Source organism: Myotis yumanensis, unplaced genomic scaffold, assembly GCF_028538775.1.
Source record: "Myotis yumanensis isolate MYYU_CA2020_CCGP unplaced genomic scaffold, mMyoYum1.0.hap1 SCAF_5, whole genome shotgun sequence".
Classification (NCBI taxonomy): domain Eukaryota; kingdom Metazoa; phylum Chordata; class Mammalia; order Chiroptera; family Vespertilionidae; genus Myotis; species Myotis yumanensis.
In genome coordinates this window covers 67973310-67998474 of record NW_027223756.1, presented here as the reverse complement: position 1 = coordinate 67998474, position 25165 = coordinate 67973310, and the positions used below count along the sequence as shown (strand labels likewise).

The following is a 25165-nucleotide window of genomic DNA, read 5'->3' as shown; positions in this document are numbered from 1 at the left end:
CTGCTCAGCCCCAACTGCCCCCCCTTGCCAACCTGATTGCCCCCAATTGCCCCCCCGCCAGGCTGATCGCCCCTAACTGCCCACCCCCGCCAGCCTGCTCACCCCCAACTTCCCCCCTGCCAGCTTGATCACCCCCAACTGCCCCCCCCTGCTGGCGTGCTTGCCCCCAACTGTCCCCCACTGCCGGCCTGCTCACCCCCAACTACCCCCCCCCACCAGCCAGATCGCCCCCAACTGCCCCCCACTGCCGGCCTGCTCGCCCCCAACTGCCCTCCCCTCCTGGCCTGATCGCCCCTATCTGCCTCTGCCCCGCCACCATGGCTTTTGTCCGGAAGGTCTCCCAGGCTAATTAACATATTACCCTTTTATTAGTATACATAATGAATTATCAAAAGGAGAAACTAAGAAAAGAATCCCATTTACAAGTGAATCAAAAAAACAAAATACCTAGGAATACATTTAACAATGATGTAAAAGACCTGAACTTGGCAAATTAAAAGACACTCAAGAAAAAACTGAAGAAGATACAAACAAGCGGAAGTATATACTGTGCTCTTGGGTAGAAAGAATTAACATCATTAAAATGTTTATACTACCCAAAGGAATTTACATATTCAACTCAATTCCTATGAAGATACCAATGGCATATTTCACACAACAGGAACAAATATTCCAAAAATTTATATGGAACCAAAAAAAAACCCCAAATAGCCACAGCAATCTTGAGAAAGAAGATCAAAGTTGAAAGAATCATGCTACATGATATCAATCTACACTACAAAGCCATAATAATCAAAACAGCATGGTACTTGCATAAAAAACAGACATATAGCTCAATGGAACAGAATATAGAGCCCAGAAATAAACCCACACCTTTAAGATCAATTAATATTTGGCAAAGGAGGCAAGAACATACAACGGGTAAAGACAGCCTATTCAATAAATGGTGTGGGGAAACTGGACAGACACATGGGGAAAAAATGAAATTAAACCACCTTAATATACCATACAAAAGAGTAAACTCAAAATGGATTAAAGACTTAAATGTAAGACTTGAAACCATAAAAATCCTACAAGAAAACATAAGCAGTAAAACATTTCTTGTAGCAATATATACTTTCTTTTTTTTAAAATTAAATTTATTGGGGTGACATTCTATCTAAAAAAGAAGGAATATGCAAATTGACTGTCACACCATCACAAAGATGGCGGCGCCAACAGCGGAGGCTGAGTTCCAGTTTCGAGCCTTAACGAGCAATTAGTAGGGACCCGAGGCTGCGTGGCGCTGGGCTGGGGCAGGGGACCTCAGGCCGTGCCCACCACCCAGCGATGCTTGACGGGGGACCACAGGCCGCGCCACCCAGCCTGGTGCCAGGCCGAGGGACCTGAGGGTGCGCTGGGGAAACTGAGGCTGCGCCCCCCACCCAGCAGGGTGTGACGGGGGGCTGAGGCTGCGCCCCCCGCCCAGCGCCGGGCCAGAGGACCTGAGGCTGCGCCCCCTGCCTGGCAGGGCTTGACAAGGGTGGGGCTGACCGGTCTGGATCTTGCGCGATTTTGAGGCACTGTGGGTGGGTGAGGACTTGACTCTGGGTCCCGCGGCACCTCCCAGACTCTGACAGGAGGAAGATTTTCATATACATTTTACTAATTTTCTTTCATCTCTGACACTTCTATTATAGAGAAAGGGCAAATAGCAATATTAAAATATTTCCTCTAATTAATCCCCTTTTAATGTGCACGAATTTCATGCACCGGGCCACTAGTTGGTTAAGAAGATACATAGATTTTAAATGTACATTTCCATGATACATGATCTTTATGTTGCACTGTGTGCCCACCACCCAAAGGATATTTTTTCTGATATATCTCCTCAGGCAAGAGAAACAAAAGAAAAAAATAAACAAATGGCACTAAATCAAACTAAAAAGTTTTTGCACAGCAAAGAAAACCATCAACAAAGTGTAAAGACAATCCACTGAATGGGAAAACATATTCACCAATGATACATCTGAAGCATGGAACAGACTGATGAATCTCATCCAAAATGTATAAAGAGCTTATAAAACTCAACACCAAAAAAGCAAACAATCCCATTAAAATATGAGCAAAGGACCTGAATAGACAGACACTTCTTCATTGAGGACAAAATGATAGCCAATAGATATATAAAAAAACACTCAGAAACACTAATCGTCAGAGAAATGCAATTAGATATCATTTCACACCTGTCAGAATGGCTATCATCAATAAATTAACAAACAAGTATTGGTGAGGATAAAAAAAATGAAACTCTGTGCACTGTTGGTGGGATTGGTGCAGCCAATGTGGAAAACAGTACGGAGTTTCCTCAAAAAATTAAAAATGGAACTGCTGAATGACCCAGCAATTCTACTTCTGGTAATATATCCAAAGAAACCCAAAACACTAATTTGAAAGAACAGATGCACCCTTATGTTCATGGCAGGGTTATTTACAATAGTCAAGATTTGGAAGCAGTGCAAGTGTCCATTAGTAGATGAGGGGATAAAAAAACTGTAATACCTTTACACAATGAACTACTACTCAGCCAAAAAAAAGAAGGAAATCTTACCCTTTGTGACAGCATGGATTGACCTGGAGAGCATTATGCTAAGTGAAATAAGCCAGCCAGAGAAAGACAAATACCATGATTTCATTCATGTACAGAATCAAATGAACAAGCAAGCAAAATAGTGACAGACTCATAGAGAGCAGGCTAATGGATGTCAGAGGATGGGAGGGGTAGAGAGTGTTGGGGTTGAGCAAAAAAAATTTTTAAGCTCTAGAGCATCAGCCTATGGACCGAAGAGACCCAAGTTTGATTCCAGTAGAGGGCATATACCTTGGTTGTAGGTTCCTCAGCCCTGGTCAGGGTACATGCAGGAGGCAACCAATCAATGTGTTTCTCTCACATCAATGTTTCTCTTGGTCTTTTCCTCTCTTCCACTACTCTCTCTAAAAATAAATGGGAAAATATCCTTGAATGAGAATTAAAAAATAAAAATTTTTAAAGAAAGAAAATGCTCATGGACACAGACAACAGTGTGGTGACTACTGTGGTGGAGAGAGGAAGGTAGAGGAGGGCATAGGGGAGATAAATGGTGATGTACGGAGTATCACATGATCTCACTCATATGTTGAATCTAATGAACAAAATAAACTGATGAACAAAATAGATCCAGAGACACAAAAGCATGGGACAGACTGATGAATCTCAGAGGGAAGGTGGGAGGGGGAGAGAGATTACCCAGGGAACTTATATGCATACTAGAGGCACGAAATTTGTCAAGAGTAGGCCTTCCTTCTCCGGGCCCCCGGCACCCGTGCTGGGGTCCAATCCCAGCGGGTCCAGGGGTCCCCAAAGGTGTGGACGGAGTCGGCGAAGAAGGAATGACACGAAGACAGCCTTCAGTTGATCAGCAGCCTAGTCAGGACCTCTAGCCAGGATCTCCAGCCAAAGTTCTCGTCGGAGTTCTGGTTAGGAACTGATCAGGATCTGATGTTTATTGTCTAGTTACATCCGTATTTATACCAGCCGATTTTAATCCTGTCAATTTCTATTACAAAGGTTAGGGCGTTTCTTATCTCCATTCCAGGGAGTAAAGATTATGTAGCTTAACTACCCGCCTGGCACTTAATTAAGGGGTTGTATCCCCTCCCTAACCTCAGGGAAAGATCCCCACCTGGGGAAACAACCTTTCTCGGAGAGGTGACCTTGGTTAAGACACATGGCGCTAAAGGGAGCAAACATATCAAGAACAGTATGCTATATATGCCAGGTCCATTGAAACATATGCTGTGCAGATGTTTCTTTCCTGCAGTGACTGTGTCAAGCAGCAAGGATGGACCGGCTCCCGGCACACCCGGAACCCAGGCTTCCCTCGCAGAGGGAGGCCCTGTCCACCCACCACTGCCCATCAGTGGGTGGCCAGGGCCTCCCTCCTTGGGGCGATCATGGGGCCCCCCGATTGATCACACCACCGGCAGGTGGCCTGGGCCTCCCTCTGTGGGGCAATCATGGGGCGATGGCCAGGCCCCCAACCAATCACATCGCATCCGCCTTGGCTGGCCTGGCGCCAGTGGATGTCATAGCATGGTCCCTGGTGGTCATCCGGATGGTCGTTCCACTGTTCGGCTGATCAGTCGATTTGCATATTATGCTTTTTTATATAGGATATGCATAGCCCATGTACATAGACAATAGTGTGGGGAAGGCCTGGGAGGGGCGGGTATGGGTGGAAGGGGGTCAATGGGAAAAAAAAGGGGGGACATCTGTAATACTTTCAACAATAAAGATAAAAAAGGGACACCCAGCAGTTGTGACTCAAGTGGGTAGCGACAACCTATGAACCAAGAGATCACAATTTGATTCCTGGTCAGGGCACAGTGTCTAGGTTGTGGGCTTGGCCCCTGATAGAGGGCCTGCAGGAGGCAGCCAATCAATGATTCTCTCTCATCACTGACGTTTATATCTCTCTCTCCCTCTGTTCCTCTCTGAAATCAATAAAAATATTTTTTTAAGGGAGGATAAATGATGACGGAAAGAGAGTTGACTGGGTGAACAAACAATACAACATATAGATGATGTATTATAGACCTGTACACTTAAAACCTATATAATGTTATTAACCAAATGTCATGCCAAGAAATTCAATAAATAAAAATTTTTTAAAATTACTAAGAGGACCTGGCCAGGTAGCTCAGTTTGTTGGAATGTCATCCCATACACCAAAAGGTTGCAGGTTCGAGTTTGATTACCCAACAGGACACATAACTAGGTTGCAGGTTTGATCCCTTGATGGGACGTGTACAAGAGGCAACCAATAGATGTTTCTCACATTGATGTTTCTCTCTCTCTCACCCTTTCTCTCTAAATACCAATAAAAAAACATCCTCCCATGAAGATTGAAAAAAAATTACTAAGAGGAAATATCTGGGGTAAGGGGAGGGGGGTAGGTTCTGGCTAAACAGCCCTGATAGGATTCTTGCTATAAGGCAGACAAGGGTGATATTACCTTGAGGATGGTGGAGGATGAGGATCCAGGAGGGTGAGGAGGGTGGGGGATTCAGGCTAAACCAACTTTACCGAATTCTTACCAAAACTGAGCAATCTATACTAATAAAAGCCTAGGTGGTCCTCGTGCCCTCACGCGCGACATCATCACAAGATGGCTGCCACAAGATGGCCACACGCACAGCGGAGGCGGGGTCTCAAAGGCAGTTGGGGGTGATTGGGCTGGCAGGGGAGGGCAGTTGGGGGCAATCAGGCTGGCAGGCAGAAGCAGTTAGGGGCAATCAGGCAGGCAGGCAGGCGAGCAGTTAGGAGCCAGCGGTCCCAGATTGTGAGAAGGATGTCCAACTGTGGGATCGGGCCTAAACCGGCAATCAGACATCCTCTGAGGGGTCCCATATTGGAGACGGTGCAGGCCGGGCTGAGGAACACACACCCATGCACGAATTTCATGCACCAGTACTAAATAAAACAAGTCCAAAGTGAGAAACCTAATTGGGAAGAGAATTCAGAGGTGCCTGACTAAAGTTTGATCAAGGAGACACTCTTTATCAGTTTATCTATCTAAAATGATACAATGTTTCAGATTTATTTCAAAATAATTGGGAGAAGGAAGTAGAGATGAAACAAAATTGACCATGAGTTGGTAATTATTTAACCTAAATGATAAGAACAAGAACTTACATAATATTCCCTATACATGTGTTTAACATTTTCTATAATAAGAACATTCTTTTAAAAAAATGCCAATAAATATAATCACTTGTATGAGATAAATATTAACAAAAATTATATCCTTTACTCCTCAAAGTAAATATATTACTCTTAAAAGTGTCAGATTAACTGTAGCTTACCCATTAAGTATAGGTGCTTTACAATTATATTTGAACACTCTGTATGACATTAAACTTTAGAGTTGTCTGTCCTCTTCCCTAAGCAAAAGCATGGGGGGGTCGGGGAAGAAGAGAAATAGCAAAACTTTCAATGAGAACAACAATCAAATCATACTACACAGTTACTGCAGCATAAAAAAAAAAAGAGGACTTAGGAATTCTCAAAAATGACAAGCCAGAAAATAAATATAAAAAACAGAATGGTTTTACAATATTCATCCCTCACAAACATATGCCATTTTAGCTCTCAACATGATTACAAGAGTCTCAACTAAAACACATGGATACAGAAAGTATGAAAGTAAAAGGATTGAAAAAATGGTGCATGCAATCCCTAAACCCAAAGAAAATTTGGGAGCTATACTGATATCCAAGGAGGCTTGAAAGAAAGTATACTTGGAAAATAGAGTCACTTCACAATAAAAGTAATGTGGTTCAGTTCCACATTAATAACACGAGATCAAAGTATATACAGCAAAAATTTACAGAATGACAAGAAGCGGTAATACATAAGTCTACAGATAAATATTAATGCATCATTATCATATACTTGATAGAAACAAACAAGGAGAAACATAGTTAAGTGAAAAAAAAAAAGAGTTCATCAGAATATTAACAGATTTTACCTAATGGGTATATAGAGAATACCATTAACCAAAAATTTCATATTATATACTCTTCTATAGCATACGTAGAACATTTATAAAAATAGACTTTTTCCTAGGCCACAATGCAAGTCTCAAAAATTTTGAAAATGTTGATACTACACAATGTATATTCTTTGACAGCAATGTAATAATGTTGTAAACCCATTAAAAATATAACCAGAAATTCTTCATAGGTTTGGAAATTATGAACTACATTTCTAAATAACCTATAAGTATAAACAGATATCATTATGGAAGTTAGATGGACTTTTAATTGGTGACAACAGTAATAAGTATCTGGAGAGAATTAGCTTTAAATATATTTACCAGAAAAAAGGCTAAAAATTAAAGAACTACTTCAAAAAGATTTTAAAAAGTTACAGGAAAATAAATCCAAAGAAAGTAGAAGGAACTAAGAACAGAAATTAATAAAACAGAAAACAAATCCATAATAGAACAACAAAGGCAAGAGTAGTTCACTGGAAAGATTAATGATTGATAAATCTAAATGGACACTGATTATTAAGGGGAGGAGAAAAGAAGGAAGAGAGGGAGAGAAAAGAAGAAGGGCACAACCCTTCTTTAAGGAAGAAATAATAATGCCAATGTTACATAAACCCCTCTAGAGACTAGAAAAAGACATCAGTACAACTGACTTTGAGGGGAGTGTAACTTTGGTAACAAAACCTAATAAGGACAAAGAAAAACTATCAGCCAATCTCAGTTATGAAAATATATGCAAAAATCCTAAATAAAACATAACCAAATCAAATCCAGCAATTTTAAAAAAAATTATACATTAATATATCTGAAAATCAACTAAAGTTAGAAAAAAAAGACATATAAATCAGATAATCATCTCAAAAAATGGAAGGAAGCCGAAACCGGTTTGGCTCAGTGGATAGAGCATCGGCCTGCGGACTGAAAGGTCCCAGGTTTGATTCCGGTCAAGGGCATGTACCTGGGTTGCGGGCACATCCCCAGTGGGAGATGTGCAGGAGGCAGCTGGTCGATGTTTCTCTCTCATCGATGTTTCTAACTCTCTATCTCTCTCTCCCTTCCTCTCTGTAAAAAATCAATAAAATATATTTTTTAAAAAAAACTATCTAAAAAAAAAAAATGGAAGGAAAATAATAAATTCAACATCCATTTATTATTGTAAATAGTATATTCTTAATTAAGAATAGGTGTTGAGCCTATTTAATCTGATAAAAGGTCACACCAAAGTCCAGATTAAACATCATACTTAAAACTTTGAGGTAATACTTAATGGTGAAACTTTAGGGTCAGAACAAGACAAAAGATGCCTGTAATCATTATTTCCATTCAACACTTTACGAGAGCCAGCTGAGCAAAGCAAGGGGGACTGGGGAGGAGAAAGCTATAAAGATTAGGAAGGAAAACTGTCACTATTTGCCAATGATATGACAATATTCTTAAAATCCATCATAAATAAATCATTAGAATTAATAAGCTATAACTTCTTAAAAATCAATATTCAAAAATATTCTTTCAGCCCTAGCTGGTTTGGCTCAATGGACAGAGTATCAGCCTGTGGACTGAAGGGTCCCAGGTTCGATTCTGGCCAAAAGCATATGCCTGGGTTGAGAGCTTGATCCCCAGTGGGGGGCGTGCAGGAGGCAGCCAATCAATGATTCTCTCTCCCTCTCCCTTCCTCTCTAAAATCAATAAAATATATTAAAATATATCTTATATAATAAAGAGGTAATATGCAAATTAACCCTCATGCTCTCACAAGATGGCTGCCTACAACCAGGCCCGCAGGGGGGTTAGTGAGGGACGACCAAACGACTGAACAGCAGGCTGCGTGGGCGACCAGGCTGGAGGGGTGGGGAAGTTAGGGGCAATCAGGCCACACGCAGAGGCAGTGAGGGGTGATCAGGCCCGTGGGGGGGGGGGGGGGGCAGTTAGGGGCAACCAGGCAGGCAGGCAGGTGAGCGATTAGGAGCCAGCAGTCCAGGACTGTGAGAGGGATGTTCGGCAGTCAGATATCCCTCAAGGGTCCCAGATTGGAGATGGTACAGGCTGGGCTGAGGAGAACCCCCCTCCCCTGTGCACAAATTTTGTGCACTGGGCCTCTAATATATATATATATATTCTTCCAAGAAATTTCCTCTAAATTAAACAGATCCATAGACTCCCTTTAATTTTATGTATTTACTTCAGCTTATAATTTTATAGGCTTAGCTCATACTGAGGCTTTTTCAACTGAAATTCTTAATTAGAACCACAACACAAAACATAATTTACCCAACTATTTTCTCAGTTCTCCCAGAAAAGTTCACAGATAAAAGCCCTTAAGACGGAGGACCCTTCTCTCTCTCTCTCCCCTTCTCTCTCTCTTCCTCCCTCCTTCTCTCTCCTCCCTCCCTCTCTCAAATCAATTTTTAAAAAAATCTTTTTAAATTTATCATAGCTGAAATTATCATGACTTTGCCACACGGAATAAAAGTTTTAGATCTTCTGTTAATCATTTATATCTTCTAGCAGATACAAAATTATTTTCAAAAAAGTCTCTAGTGTTGGGTTAACTAGTTATCCATATAGGAAAAAAATGAATCTGAACCCAACTCATATCACATATAAAAGTTAATTTCAGACAGATTATAAATTTAAGTGTGAAAGATACAAAAAAAATAAAACTTCTAAAAGAAAATGGGAAAGGATCTTTATGACCTTGAGGTGTGGGAAGATATCTTAAAACAAAAACACAAAAGAGGAAAAGATTCACTGGGTTTCATTAAAAGCGATAACATACTTATCTGAAGATGCCAGTAAGAGAATGAAAGGGGATACCACAGAAAGAGAAGAAATTGCAACGCATATATGTGACAAAGAACTCATAAAGTGCATAAAGAACTCAAAAACTAGTCCAAAATACCAAAGCACTTCTAAAGAGGCAATCTAAAAAGCCAATGAACAAACAAAAGGCACTTCAACTGATAAGCTATCAGGCAAACGTAAATTAAAATCAAAACTCAAGACTACTGTACCTACACTAAAATAGCCAAAATTTTAAAAACTGATTATATCAAGTATTAGTGAAGATGTGGAACAACTGGAACTCTCACACAGGACTGGTAGAATGTACTTGCTACAACCACATTGGAACTATCTCTGACAGCATCTGATAGCACTGAGATCCACATACCCTGTCATCTAAGAATTCCATTCCAAGACATAAATTCCAAAGAACTGTGTACATAATGTGCACTAAAACACAAGCACATGAAAATTCACAGCAGCGTTATTATTTTACTAGAAGCCCAGTGCACAAAATTCGTGCATGGGTAGGGTCCCTAGGCCTGGCCAGCAATCAGGGCTGATCTATGGGGTGACCGGCGGGGCAATCTGGGGGCCCCCACTGAACGCCCCCTTGGTTGACCTGGGGGGGGGGAGTTGAGCAATCAGGGCCTGGATCAGGTGGTTGGCTGCCACAGTGCGTGTCATAGCCATTGGTCGTTCTGGTCATTCTGGTCGTTCTGCTGTTCCAGTTGCTGGGCTTTTATATATATAGATATGTGGTATAATTCCATTTAGATAAAGGTAAATACCTGCAAAACTAAGCTACAGTAATAGAAATCAAAATAGTAGTTACTTTGAAACTGGAAGGGAAAACAAGGGAGGATTCTGGGGGTCCTGATAATGTTTGTTTCTTGATACAGCGGTAGTTATATGAGGTGTTCATTTTATAGAAATTCATCAATTTCCACACTTAGGATTTGATGATTGTTGTGATAGTTAATTTTATGTATCAACTTTACTGGGCTAAGGGATGCCCAGATAGCTGGTAAAACATTATTTCTGTATATATGTCTACAAAGGTCATTACAAAAGGGATTAGCATTTGAATTGGGAGACTGAAAAAAGATGCTTTCATCAACAAAAGTGGGCATCATAAAATTGGTTAAAGATCTAAATAGACCAAAAAGGCAAAGGAATGGTGAATTTGCTCTCTGCTTGAGCTAGGATATAATCTATCTCCTTCTGCCCTTGGACATCAGCGCTGCTGGACCTGGGGCATTCAGACTCAAACTGGGACTTCTCCACAGGTTCCCCTGGTTCTCAGGCCTTTGGGGATGGGACTAGGATTACACCAGCAACATTCCTAGGCCTCCCATTTGCAGATGGCAGGTCATGGGACTTCTCAGCCTTCATAATCAATGTGAGTCAATCACTCATAATAAATCTCTTCCTACATATCAATATTTATCCTATTAGTTCTGTTTATTTGAGAACCCCAATTACAGTTGTATACATCTCTGCATTAAGTTATATTTAAATTTTAAAGTTTATCCAAATACAAGGTTTTCCTTTGGGATAATGAAAATGTTCGGAACTAGAAAGAAGCAGTAGTTGCACAACATTACAAAAATGCTAAATACCATTAAACTGTACACTTTAACAGTGGTTCTATCTTACATGAATCACCTCAATTTAAAAAAAGTTACCCCAATATGCAACCTCAGTTAAACAAGTATATACTGATTAGTAGATATTCATGACTACAAATAGTAAGAGTTGCAATGCTAAACTTACCAACTACTGTGTCACCATCTAACAAATTGTCATCCTCAGAAGTTTGAAAGTCCATAATGACACCTGCTCCATCTAAAAGTTCCTCATCGCTACTTGCACTTGTTATACTGTTGTAGCTGTTTCTATAGTAGCCTCTATGGAACAGTTGCTCAGACTCCATTGAGCTGTTTGGTTACCTGAAAAAAAGGGGAAAAATTGTTTAAAAATTTTCCCAACATATAATAAAAATCACCTAGTTTAACATGACAAAGGAAATGTCTGATCTCTGTATTGAAAAAAATACTAAGTTTATTTACTCTAACAATTGCTAAACATCTGTCATGTGAAGTCTTTAAGGATGATTAAATAATTCTATTCTCACTATGCAGCTGTAAAAAAGAATGAAGAATATCTTCAGGTAGGGGTATAAAACAATCTCCAAAGTCAATTGTTAAGTTAAAGAACAAAGTACAGAGAAGTGTTTACAGCATACTACAATACATCTGGGGGTGGGGTGAATACAGTATATAATTGCTTGTGCATGTACACACTGTCTCTGGAGGGATTTCCAAAATAGTTGGCCACAGGTCAAAGGAAAAAGATGGCTGAAGTATCAGGTCTAAAAGTGAGACTGTCCCTTCTGTATATTTTAGCAGGGACAAGTGCTATCTTTAAATATTAATTTCATTCTCTTTTCATCATTTTAAAATTTAAATCTTCAGAGCCCATCCTATATAATAAAAGGGTGATATGCAAATTGATCCTAACAGCAGAGCGACTGGGAATCACTGGTCACTATGACACATACTGACCACCAGGGGGCAGACGCTCAATGCAGGAGTTGCCCCCTGGTGGTCAGTGCGCTCCCACAGGGAGAGCTCTGCTCAGCCACAAGCCAACCTGACGGCTGCCAGTACGGCGGTGGTGGTGGGAGCCTCTCCCGCCTCCTCATCAGTGCTAAGGATGTCTGACTGCAGCTAGGCCTGCTCCCCACTGGCAAGTGGACATCCCCTGAGGGCTCCCGGGCTGCCAGAGAGATGTCTGACTGCCAGCTTAGGCCCAATCCCCCGGGGAGCGGGCCTAAGCCAGCAGGTGGTCATTCCCCGAGGGGTCCCAGACTGCGAGAGGGCACAGGCTGGGCTGAGGGACCCTCCCGAGTTCACAAATTTTTGTGCACCGGGCCTCTAGTAGTCAAATATCAGCCATGAAAACTATGATAATATGTAACAATTTTCATTTTTTCAAAGCAGATCATACCAAATAAGCATACATTTTCATTGTTCTTACTCTTTATACTTTAAAAATAGTATTACTGCTGGTTTAAATTTTTAAATACATCTATCTACTTGCTCAACATCAAATTGGAAGACATTAGCAACAGACTTGGAAGGTTCGTGTGTGGGACTTGCAAGGTAGTCATAAAAATAGTAAAAATGTTATTGTCGAAACTACCTAGGGTTTTTTTTTTTTAATATATTTTATTGATTTTTTACAGAGAGGGAGAGAGATAGAGAGTTAGAAACATCGATCAGCTGCCTCCTGCACATCTCCCACTGGGGATGTGCCCCCAACCCAGGCACATGCCCTTGACTGGAATCGAACCTGGGACCCTTCAGTCCACAGGCCGATGCTCTATCCACTGAGCCAAACCAGTTTCGGCCCTAGGGTTTATTAATATTAATAGTAGGAAGAGAGCAAAGAGGAGGCCAGACATTATAAACATGGTCATCTGGTCATCATTATAACTTCATACTCCCCAGGGAACCATGGTCATCTGGTCATCATTACAGCTTCATACTCCCCAGGGAACCACGGGTCCATTTCCTACAGATCACTGGGGGTAGGGATCTAACAAAGGGGGAGATGGACACATGCACAGTGAAGTCGGGGTGATGTAGGGGCGGTGGCTTGCCTGTCAGTCTAGCCTGGGAAACAATGGATGGCAAGGAGGGTGGAGCCAATGCAAGCCTGCAAAATCTAGGAAGGTTAAAATACCCAGATAGCCCTGGCCTTGTGACTCAGTAGGTTGGGCGTCATCCTGTGCACCAAAAGGTTGCTGGTTCTATTCCCGGTCAGGGCACATGCCCAGGTTGAGGGCTGGATCCCTGGTAGGGAGCCCAGGTTGCAGGCTGGATCGCCAGGACCGGATGTGCAGGGGGCAGCCCATCGATGTTTTGCTCTCACACTGATGTTCCTCTAAACACTCTCCCTAAATATCAATTAAAAAAAAAATCCCCAAAGAGTCCCCTCTCCCTTGCTTGTCCCCTTTTCTCTCTTGCTCTGTGACCAGCAATCACCCTGAGTGCTTATCTATTTCCTCAACCAGCTGCATTGTCCATGGCCATGCAGACCCCACAGCAATGGACTGCAGCAGGAACACAAGCTAAGCTACCCAGATGCTGGACTGAACTGGACTTTAATATGGAGCAGAAATTCTTGGCAGTGGCCTTAATTCTGGCCCTGCTGGAGACGTGATTTGACGTTTTCTGTGGCAGGCCAGAAGGAGACAAGACCTTGGAGCAGAACCCCCTTAATTTTACATCATCAATAAAATTTTCCACAAAACCCCATCCTCCTGTGGGGAACTCAGGAAATTATTTTCCCGCGGTACCCCAAGAGCTCCACTTCCACCAATAACAAAACCAGTAAGCCTCGTAAAACAAGACTTACTACATATCATAAGTACACACAGAAAATAAACGATGAATGGAACTAAGCATACTCCAATATTAGTGCTAAATTCTAGTACTGAAGACCTGAAGTATGTTCAGACAATCTCTTGTCCTCAATAAATTCTCCTTCCTCACATGGAAATTAACCTCAAAGAGCTATAATAAGTAAAAATTATTTGTAAAGCTTTTATACATTTTTTTAGAAAAATAAAATATCACTTTTTAAAACAAATTTATTGCATACATTTCCTAATTTAGAGAAGGTGAGGTTTTGAGAGCTTCCTGAGAACATATCTTTATTCTCAGTATATGGTAGTGACTGGTACATAATAGATGGATAATAAATGTCAAATTGTTTATTCAAGCAATAAAGTAAAAAATATAAATGTATTGACTTTCAATAGACAAATAATCTCTATAAAAGCATTAATCTGGTCTAGGGAGAACAACTAAAAACTACCACATAAATTACAAAGAAAATTTAAAATATGTAATGCTTTATAACTTTATTACTGTTTTATGGTTACCTCTACCAAAGATGGCCTATTATTACATACTGAATTTGTTAGAACGTACTAATTAAAGCAAGAGTTTTTATATTTAAGGTAAATATTAAAGTAGAATACAGTGGGGCCTTGACTTACGAGTTTAATTCGTTCCGTGACGGAGCTCGTAACTCAAATTACTCGTATGTCAAATCAAAAAGAGAACGAGTGAGACACGTGATGCTGGGCTGATGTTGTGGCGTTCACTGTGACGTTCGCTACGCCAACTAGCAGTGGGGTATCTGAAGCTGGCTCGTAACCCGAATTTTAGCTCACAACTCAAAGCAAAAAATCGGCCAAGAGATGGTTTGTATCTCGAAAAACTCGTCAGTCAGAACACTCATAAGTCAAGGCCCCACTGTAGTATAAAATAGCTATTCATACTAAGAATTTTGCAGTGTCCATAGAGGCAATCAAATTAAATATTGTGGCTCTTGAGTAAATAACCAAAGACTTTGAAAAAAAAATTAACAGTTCAAGAATCATTTTAATGCTGATGTATCAAAGCATTTAGATTCAGATTTTGCAAAGAACACAGACATTCTATTTTTCACTTCTTTATGTGATAATCACACTAGAAGGGCTTAATACATATAACATACACCAAATAAAAATTAGTTACAGGTTTTCTGTATACTGTGACCTCAGTCAGCAAGTTCCAACATGTCTCCTCCATTTTATCCCTAAAAGTCCCTCAAGAACCGTAAGTGTTAACTGGCAATTTCACTCAATTATGTTTAAAAAACTTAATTGCACTAACACCTCTGAGGCACCTAGAACTCCACACCTTTCTTTATAACAAGACCAACCAACTCTGTTCCAAAACTTTATTAAAGGCAGGCCTGTATGGGCTATTATTTCCATAAATTTGATAACTTAACAAACAAACAAAACTAACCTAATTAGATCAGATTCACCTAGTGTAATATCTCTATTTAAGGCCAGCTGACTTGGGACTTTACATCTGCACAATCACTTCAAAGCAGCACTTCATGTTTGATTGAATAACTGGGAAGAGACATCTGTATTTCAGGGGATGCACATGTTTGGGGCCATCTTAGAATTCTGCCTTCCACAATATCCCCCAATTGTCAATTAAAAAAAAAATACTACTCCAGAAACCTATAGAGCTGTATACACTGTCTGTTCAGTAGCCATTAGCCTTGAAACATGGCTAGTCCAAATTGAGATATGCTCTAAGGCAGTGGTTCTCAACCTTCTGGCCCTTTAAATACAGTTCCTCATGTTGTGACCCAACCATAAAATCATTTTTGTTGCTACTTCATAACTGTAATGTTGCTACTGTTATGAATCGTAATGTAAATATCTGATATGCAGGATGGTCTTAGGCAACCCCTGTGAAAAGGTCGTTCGACCCCCAAAGGGGTTGCGACACACAGGTTGAGAACCGCTGCTCTAAAGTAAAACATCTATTGGATTTATAAGACTTAATAAGAAAAAAAATCAAATATTTCATTAATAATTTTATATTGATTTCATGTTGAAGTAATATTTTAGATATCCTGGGTTAAAAAGATATATTGTTAAAATTAATCTCATCATTTCCTTTTTACCTTATAATATGGCTCCTATGAAATTTAAAATTACATATATGGTTTACAGTTACAGCACAAATATTTTTTACAGAACATCACTGCTATAAAGTATTCAAAATTCTGTCTATACTAATAAAAGGGTAATATGCTAATTAGACCGGGAGATCTTTCAGGAGACTGGCCAGGGAGGGCAGTTGGGGGCCATGAGGCCAGCAGGGGAGGGCAGTTGGGTGCCATGAGGCCAGCAGGGGAGGGCTGTTGGGGGCCATGAGGCCGGCAGGGGAGGGCAACTGGGGGCGATCAGGCTGGCTGGGGGTGGGGGGGCAGTTGGGGGTGAGCAGGCCGGCAAGCAGAGTGGTTAGGGGTGATCGGGCAGGCAGGCAAGTGAGCGGTTAGGAGCCAGCGGTCCCAGATTGCGAGAGGGATGTCCGAGGGGTCCCAGATTGGAGAGGGTTCAGGCCAGGCTGAGGGACACACACACACCCAACACCCCCCCCCCCCGCCCCCCCGCACAAATATAGTGCACCGGGCTATTAGTGATAGCATAAAGTGTTGGGGAGCACAAAAGACTTGGTTGGAAAGTTGTAAGGAGGGCATTCTGATAAGAGGGAAGTGTGTGGAAGGCCACCTCCCCTGTTTATTGGAAGGGGAGACTTAGGAGAGTGTCAAAGGCTGCTCCCCTAATTAATCCTTTCCAAACAAGTCTGTACATGTGCAGACCCCCAGGTGTTTACTGGAATCCTTATGCTTAATCCCTGGATGCCCTTGCCTAAAGGACAATGTAAACACATGTGTCCTCCCAAGATTACTCACCCTATTGATTGTATCTAAAGATAAAAATTCCAATAAAAGGCTAAGGAGGCAGGCAATCGAGGCTTTCCTAGCTACTAAAGCCAGGGGTCCCTTAGCCCTCTCTTTCACAGTCAAACTGTGAGTAATCTGCTCATCCATCGTTCAGGGGCTGTTGGTCAGTCTCAGCAATAAAGGAAACATAAAGAAGCAATATGGACACCAGTGTTAAATCTTTTTAGGTTCTAAACTTAATTCCCAGGCTTGCCCACAAAAGAATATTTAAATCATAATACAGCAACTGAAATTCTGCATATTAAAAAAATATGCAAACAATGCTACAGTCACCTTTCCTTTTTAATTGTCAGAAATATATTCAAAACATTATAAGAGATAATAGCTTGCAAATATATTTTTGCAGTTATGAAGATTATAGCAATAACCAATGAAAATCTTCAAGGATAAAAAGCCTGGTTTATTGCAGTAAGTTCCTATGTAAAATCACTTTCACCTCTTCTAAACTGATCTCTACATGGCAGCCAGCATAGTCTTTTCTAAAAGCAAGTCTGACCAGTAATCTCTCCCAACTCCATGAATTAGATTAGTCTTAATCATTTCTCACCACCCTTAGCAGACAAACTCAAATATGGCGGACAAAGCTCTATACAGTCTGGCCTCTGCCTAGTTCTCCAGCTTCATTTTTTGTTGGTGTACTTCTTGCAAGTGCTCTTGACTCACTAATCTTCTTCCTCTCAGTCCTAGCAGGCTCTTTCCTGTCTCCTGCTTCAGTGTCTTTATTGCTCCCTCTGCTGGAAACATATACTTCTCTTTAAGTCTAGAAAGTGGATAGATTGATTTCTCATACTTGATTCTTATTTTTCAAAACTGTATTAGCTATTCAGGTTACTTTACCTTTTCATATAAATTTTAGAATAATCCTGTCTACAGTAACAAAATCTGGGTCAATTAATATTCATAGTATGAATGAATAACAAATGCATAACAAATGAATGGCACATCTCTACTTTGATGCTATATAAGAACTCAAATTCAGCAAGACCCAAAGTGAAGACATATTTGCCCCAGACTTGCCAGTCCTCCTACTCTCCCTATAAGAGTTTACAGGATCACCATGTATCTAGTAGCCAAAGTTAGTTTTCAGTGTTGTTTTTGTGGGTTTTTTTTTAAAGAATAGTTTATTAATTTTTAGAGAGAAAAAGAGGAAGGGAGAAGAGAGAAACATCAATCTGAGAGCACAACATCAACCGGCTGCCTCCTGCACGCTCCCTACTGGGCATCGAACCTGCAACCCTGGCATATGCCCTGACCGGGAATCAAACCAGCAACCTTTTGGTGCACAGGATAACGCCCAAACAATGGAGCCAAACTGGCCAGGGATCAGAGTCATTTATTAATTCATTCAGCAACCATTCACTGAGCAGCTAGCATATACCAGGCACAAAACCAAGTGCAGGGGTAATAAATAGGGTCTCTATTCTCAAGGCAGTGAAGGTGAAAGACATACAAATAACTATAGTATGATATGATAAGTACCACAGGAGAGGTATATATAAGGTATTTAACACTAAAAAGAAACAAGCATGCTGCCTGGGAAAATCTGTGAACACTTAGTAACAGAGGGAAAGTTTCAGCTGAGCATTGAATGATTAGGATGAGTTAACTAGGGTAGGTATGTAAGATTAAAAGTCAATACAGGCACAAAAAAAAGTGCAAAAACTCGGCAGTATCATAACAAAATCCACTTGGGTAGCTTATAGAAGAGAAGAGGGAGGGAACTAAAGAGTAGCTGGAGTGGTAAACACAGGCCAGATCAAAAAGGAAGGGTTGCCCTAGCTGGTTTGGCATCAACCTTTGGACTGAAGGGTCATGAGTTCAGTTCCAGTCAAGGGCATGTACTTCGGTTGCAGGCTTAATTTCCAGCCCCCATTCAGGATGCCTGCAAGAGGCAACCAATCAATGTGCCTCTTTCCCATCGATGTTTCTGTCTCTCCCCCCTCCCTTTAACCTCTCTAAAAAATCAATGGAAAACATATCCTTGGGTGAGGATTAACAAACAAACAAAAAAGAAGGGGCTCATGTCATGCTAAGGAACTTATTTACTCATCATACACATGGGAAACCACTAAGAGTTTTAAAAAAGAAACCACATGATCAAATATAAATTTTAGCAGACCAATTCTAGCAGCAGTGTGGAAGACAGATTAGAAGGGCAAGAGACTGAAGGACTAAAGATAAGGAGAAAAGTTAGGTAACCCTTATTCTAGTACACCATTAAACAATCCTCCTATATAATAAAAGGCTAATATGCAAATTGTCCCCCCGGGAGTTCGACTGACCGGGAGTTCGACCACTCACTATGATGTGCGCTGACCACTAGGGGGTGGCGCAGAATGAAGGAAGGCCCCGGCTGGCAGCTGGCAGCCAGGGGAAGGAAGGCCCCAATCGGCCCTGATTGCCAGCCAGGCCTAGGGACCCTACCGGTGCACGAATTTCGTGCACCGGGCCTCTAGTTCTAAACATAAGATAGGGCGGGCATCTGATATAATAAAAGGCTAATATGAAAATCAACTGAACTGCGGAACGACTGGTCGCTATGACACACACTAACCACCAGGGGGCAGATGTTCAACGCAGGAGTTGCCCTCTGATTGATGGTCAGTGCGCTCCCACAGGGGGAGCACCGCTCAGCCAGAAGCCGGGCTCACAGATGGGGAGCATCCTGAATGGGGGCTGGAAATTAAGCCTGCAACTGAGGTACATGCCCTTGACTGGAACTGAACATGCCCTTGTGACTGGAGCCTCACCAGGCGGCGGTGATGGGAGCCTCTCTTGCCTCTGCAGCAGCGCTAAGGACCCCAAGGGGTCCCGAGCTGCAAGAGGGTGCAGGCCGGGCTGAGGGACCCCCCCCTCCCCAGTGCACAAATGTCGTGCACCGGGCCTCTAGTACTGAAATAAGACCAATATGGAGGAGTAGAACTCATTTTGAGAAATATTTAAGAGGATGTGTTAACTAAAATGTGGGAATGGTGAAGAAGAAATCTAAGGTATCTGCTAACTTTCTGACTTGACTAATTAATTCAAAATTGCTGAAAGAAACAAATGTTTTTCTCCTACAGCTTACAGGCCTCAAGACCAGAATGTTCTTTTCAACTGTAGAATTATACAACCTATTCAAGGTTATACTACAATGAAGGGAATATAATCTAAGTTTCCAAACTGCAAACACAAAGCAGTACACCACCAGAATGGGGGTTGGGGATAGAGCACAGAAATAGAAAGACCTTGGAAATGGGTGGCTAAGTGACTAACAGCCTGAAGTGGTACACTAATTTTTCATAGCTTCCAACAAAATTTTGTCTCAGTCATAAAGAAGACCAGTCAGAACTGAGGACCATGATTAAATGTCAAAGGTATCTGGCTGGCTAGTAAACTGACAGAAAAGTATGCACAATCTGAGTGAAAGAAATTAAAATCCACACCACCCATCCACCCCAAAATGACAATTCCAAATGTCTGCAACTAAAGAGATGGATAAAAGTCTCAAGAGCAATGATGGCAGGGAAGAGAAACTGACAAGAAGTATTTTCATGTAAATATTTCAAGAAATGTATGTGCTATGTACAGGTCAAATATAAAAATATGACAATAAATTTAAACAATAATTTATTCATTCTCTGTTTATAGCTACTAATATACCAGAAATTGTACAAAATATAAACAATTTTTATTGATTAATGGCATATTTGTATAGGGTTTGTGGCTTTCAGTAACCTTCAGTATAAATTACTTTATATACTGTCCTCAAAAGGGATGTAATATTTTCCATAAATTACTGTACATCCACATAATAAAAGGCAATACATGACAGATGTCACAGAAGACAGAAGAACTGTTATAAGAGGTCAGAGAAAAGACCACATTCCACTCTATCTGAGGATGAGAAGCCTTCTTTGGAAGAGACACATGTGAGTTGGACCTTAAAAAGGAAGTAGGATTTTATGGGGCAGAGGTGGGAGAGGAGGTTAACTGAATCAAAATTATTGGCATGAGTCAAGCTATGGAGCCAAGAAGGCAACAATATATCTGCAGATGAGTATGTGCACAGAACACAAGTCCAGTAAAAGGTTTCATGGTCAAATAAGCACGGGTGATAAAGCATATCCCCATCTAGAATTATAACAGCTAACAGCATAAGTAAGGTTCTTGGGAAAAAAAAAACTAGTAAAAATTAACTTTATAATCAAAATTTATACAAAGTGTCTCAAGTTTATTTTACCCAGGAATGACCCCTCAATCCCATATAACATCATGAAACTAAGATTGGAACATCACAGTAGCAAGAATTTATTCTGATACAAATTGTCAACCCATATACCATCTGACAAGAAACTGACTACTCCCAAAAGTAATACTACTTGATATTTTATCCTGTTAATTCTGTTAGCCGGATGTCTAAATTGCTATGCCATATACATTTTTCTTCAAAAAAGTATGCATGGATAACTGCTAAGGGAAGTAACCTGTCAGCTCTGAAGAAAATGTCCTAGATTCATTAAAATTTTAGTCATTCAAAAGTTAAATGCTAGATTATTTTAAAAGGAAAAACACACACAAATATAAGGCTCAGACTATAACAACAAATAAAGGTAAACAAAAATCCAACAAAAAGATGCTATGGAAGGCTTACACTTTGAAAACCAAATAATTTTCATGATTTTACACGACAAACTATCAACTACTTCCCCTAAGGTCAAGAAACATATTTATTTAACTTTGTTCAAGTCCAAGTTGCAGATTAAATCTCTCCATATTTCAGCAATGCAAATAGGCAGTTTCCCCACATGGGTTCATCCTCCATTTTGTACTTAACTAAGGAATATTTATCTTTTTTAAAAAAATATATTTTATTGATTTTTTACAGAGAGGAAGGGAGAAGGATAGAGAGTTAGAAACATCAATGAGAAACATCGATCAGCTGCCTCCTGCACACCCCCTACTGGGGATGTGCCCGCAACCAAGGTACATGCCCTTGACCGGAATGAAACCTGGGACCCTTCAGTCCGCATGCCAATGCTCTATCCACCGAGCTAAACCAGCCAGGGCAGGAACATTTATCTCTAAGAATCAAAATGAATCATTGCTGCAATGTTCATATACATATGTGAATGTTCATATAAAAAAATGCCAAAACAGGGTTTATTATAGTAGAATGAGAGTTTCAAAGAAAAAAAGAAGATTTTCCAGAGTTTCTATAATTTTACATTACTTTTATAATTGGAAAAAGCAATGGACCTATCATGCCATCCCTCCTATCCTTTCTATTCTTCTAGCATTTTAATTAGTCCTACCTGCATTTCGAGCAAGAGCTCTGAAATCATGCCAGGCTTCAGTCTCAGTTCTGACACTTACTGAGACCTTGGGAAAATTAATTAAATTCTATATGCCTCAGTTTCCACATCTGTATAATGGGAACACTGGAAAGTACCTACTTCATGGAGTTGGTGTGAGAATTGAGATAATCTACAAAAACTACTTAGGAAAGATCCTGAATCATAGAATTCACTCAATAAATATTAACACTTATTATGTCATATTGTATGTTTTAGGTCACTGCTGATAAGTTTGACTAGAAACTTAGCTGAAAGTTCTTCAAAGTAGTCATAGTGGCCAAAACCCACAGAATATTGCTTTGATATCTTACCCACCACCGAGATCACTTCCTGAGCGGTCTGTAAATTATTACCAACATGTCACAACAGGAAATGGAAAGCCTACCACCAACATGACCTGGAAAATAGCCAATTTACTAACAAGATCATAACCTCAGCAACTCTGTTTCCTCTGAACTATATGTATGCAAAACCTGGTCAAATATTTACATTCCTAATGAGTAACATGATTGAAAACACATGCTACAACAATTTCCAAGTAACGATCTACGTACTAAACATTCATCTTCTTAAAATCATTTGACCCTTTTTTCAAACAAAGAACCAAAGTCTTTTGAGTTATTAGACATAGACATGTGGGGATCACATAAGGAATACAAATGTAGAATCACTGAAAAAAATATGATATTGTATGTAAGCAATGCCATAAAAAAAAAGTTTTTGAAGAGTGTGGGAGGTAGAATGTGGGAATGGAATGAAATTTGTCATATTTTCTGCCAACCATGGCTGTTTCTATTAACCAGAGGTTATAACAGCATACTCAATCTGAGAAATTCTCTGTAGATCATACCTGTTTTTCTAGCCACTCTATGCAATCAGCAGCTTTTATGATGAAAATCAACAATATATACATTAGCATTTTAACTCCTTTATGTACTCTTGAGCTACACAGTATTTTCTAGTTACTCACAAAGGCACATAAAACTGACATCAGTTAAATTACTCCCATAAAGACCTCATCAGGAAACAAATCGGCTACATTAACTTTTGGAGATGAAAAGAAAAGCCTTTCTGGGAAGATTCAGCAATCAATGACACAAGCCACAATGATGGTGCAGTAACTGAATTGCATAGAAAGTTTATAGTTCACAAAATTGAACTTTTGAATTCCAAAAAAAAAAAAGGTATGGTCACTGTTGATTCAATTCTAACAAATACGCATAGTGTATATGTATATTACCTTCTATGTGTTCCAGTTTTAAAATGCTATACAAATAAAGCATATGCAAAATTAATTTGAGAGTCTCAGGAAGCTTCTGGTCCAAGTATAGGATCAAAACGCCAACGTTTTATATATACACACAAACTGCGTCTTGATATATATACATAAACCTAAACTAAAAAGAAAAATAAACCGATATTTACTTTAAATGTGGGCAAATTTAGCCAAAGTCAATCCCACTCTCTGAGTTCAAATTTAATCTTTTCCTGGAAACTACTTCCATTCTATTCAAAAATCCTTCGACGTTTCCTGGACAAAACAGGTGAAATCTTACAGAATGTTCGAGGGTACACATCTAATTAGGGTGGATTTAACATTATGCAGGTAAATCTATCATAAGATAAACCAAGATGACAGCCCTGGTATCAAAGTTGACCCCAAACCCGTGAACAGGGCAGCTCACAAATGTTCACTCACAGAATGCAACTCACCTTGCAGCTCAGAGGCATAGCAAAACCGGTGGCTGTTTCCTGCGCTGCCTTAGGATTCTGCATCTGTTTCCAACCGAAAGCCTAGCTAAACCCTGGGAGCTCCGCCTGGTGAAGCTTAACACAACCCAAACTACCGCAATTGAAGACACCTGGCCTTTTCTACGGACGAGGCTACGGAAATTCTGCCAGGGGGGACTTTTGTCTGGGTCCTCCTTCCAACACGGGAACAGCAATAAGTTACTCCCGCTTGCTTTGGGCCCTAGAGTCAACCTGTTTCTCTACCCACAATTAGAAATACAAATCTCCAGCATCACTTCCCTCTGAAGAGACTACCATTACACCCAATGGTCTAACTCGGGAACGAAGTAGAATGGCTTTCAATCCACCACACCCTCCTTCCTCCACACGCGGTCCCGGACGAATGTTGACTACGAAAAAGGAGCTGCAGGCTGCGGACCAGACCGTCCCCGACCCACGGAAGGGGAAGAAAAGCAGTAGGAAACCAGAGCACCCGACAGGTGCGTCGACGCGTGACGTCACCGCGTAGACGTGAACGGCCGTTCAGCGTCCGGCCGCCCCAACAGCTCCTCCTCCGGCCACGGTCGTAGCCGCGTCGGCGCCTATTGGGCAATGAGGGAGTAGTGGGCGGGGCGAGGAGGGGAGGGGCGGGGCGCCGGGAGCGGGAGCGGGCGAGCTGGCGGGCCCTGCGGGGCCGCGCAGGGTGTGCAGCCCTTCCTGCGCGTCACTCTGACTTTGCTGTTTGCCCCGCTGCTGACCTCGGGGGAGGATGGAGGCGGTCGCCGGAGAAGCCGTCTCCGAAGGCCGCAGACGGGCGCCTGCCCCCGCGTCCTCGCGAAGCTCCGCTTCCACGCCAGCGACGTGCTCCGGAGCTGCGCGTGAAGCGCCGGCGAACGTCGGTCCCAAAACTGAAAAGCAAAAGCCGCCGTGGACAAGCGCTTAATTGGCACTTAGATCGAGCGACTTGTGGGCCTTTGAATGGAGACCAGCAGCCCATGCTGCTTGTGCTTGTAGGTCACAGGCAGGGAGTGCAATGGGGTCGCCTCGCCGGTGGTGTGCCTGACATGCATGGAAAGAAAACCGATAGCCCGAATTTAGCCATTATGCATTTTCAGAAACAGTGCTTGCAAATTACATATTTCGGAGAAAACAGATAAGAATTTTGTTTTCAAGTGTAAATTCAACTTGCACATAACAACTGAATATGATCTTGAAGGGTTTTTGATCGTGGGTATGACAGGATCAGTCACCTAGATTCAAAAATTCTATGTTTGTGTCATCTATATTTGGGGGTATTTTTCCCCCCTGAAGCATGTGAAAGTAGGATGCAGACATTATGCTACCGGAACCCTG

At 41.2% G+C, this 25165-nt stretch overlaps 1 protein-coding gene across 2 annotated transcripts in view; it reads right to left on the bottom strand.

The window, feature by feature from the left end:
- Positions 1-24289, bottom strand: part of CLCN3 (chloride voltage-gated channel 3) — an 86526-nt gene extending 62237 nt beyond the window's left edge. For both annotated transcript variants that reach the window (XM_070415459.1, XM_070415461.1), the window contains exons 1-2: positions 23795-24289; positions 11130-11305 (exon numbers count right to left, since the gene is read on the bottom strand). In XM_070415459.1, the coding sequence (XP_070271560.1) occupies positions 11130-11289 (160 nt within the window). In that variant the 5' untranslated portion in view covers positions 11290-11305; positions 23795-24289. The remainder of the gene's footprint in view (positions 1-11129; positions 11306-23794) is intronic.
- Positions 24290-25165: the final 876 nt, after the last annotated feature.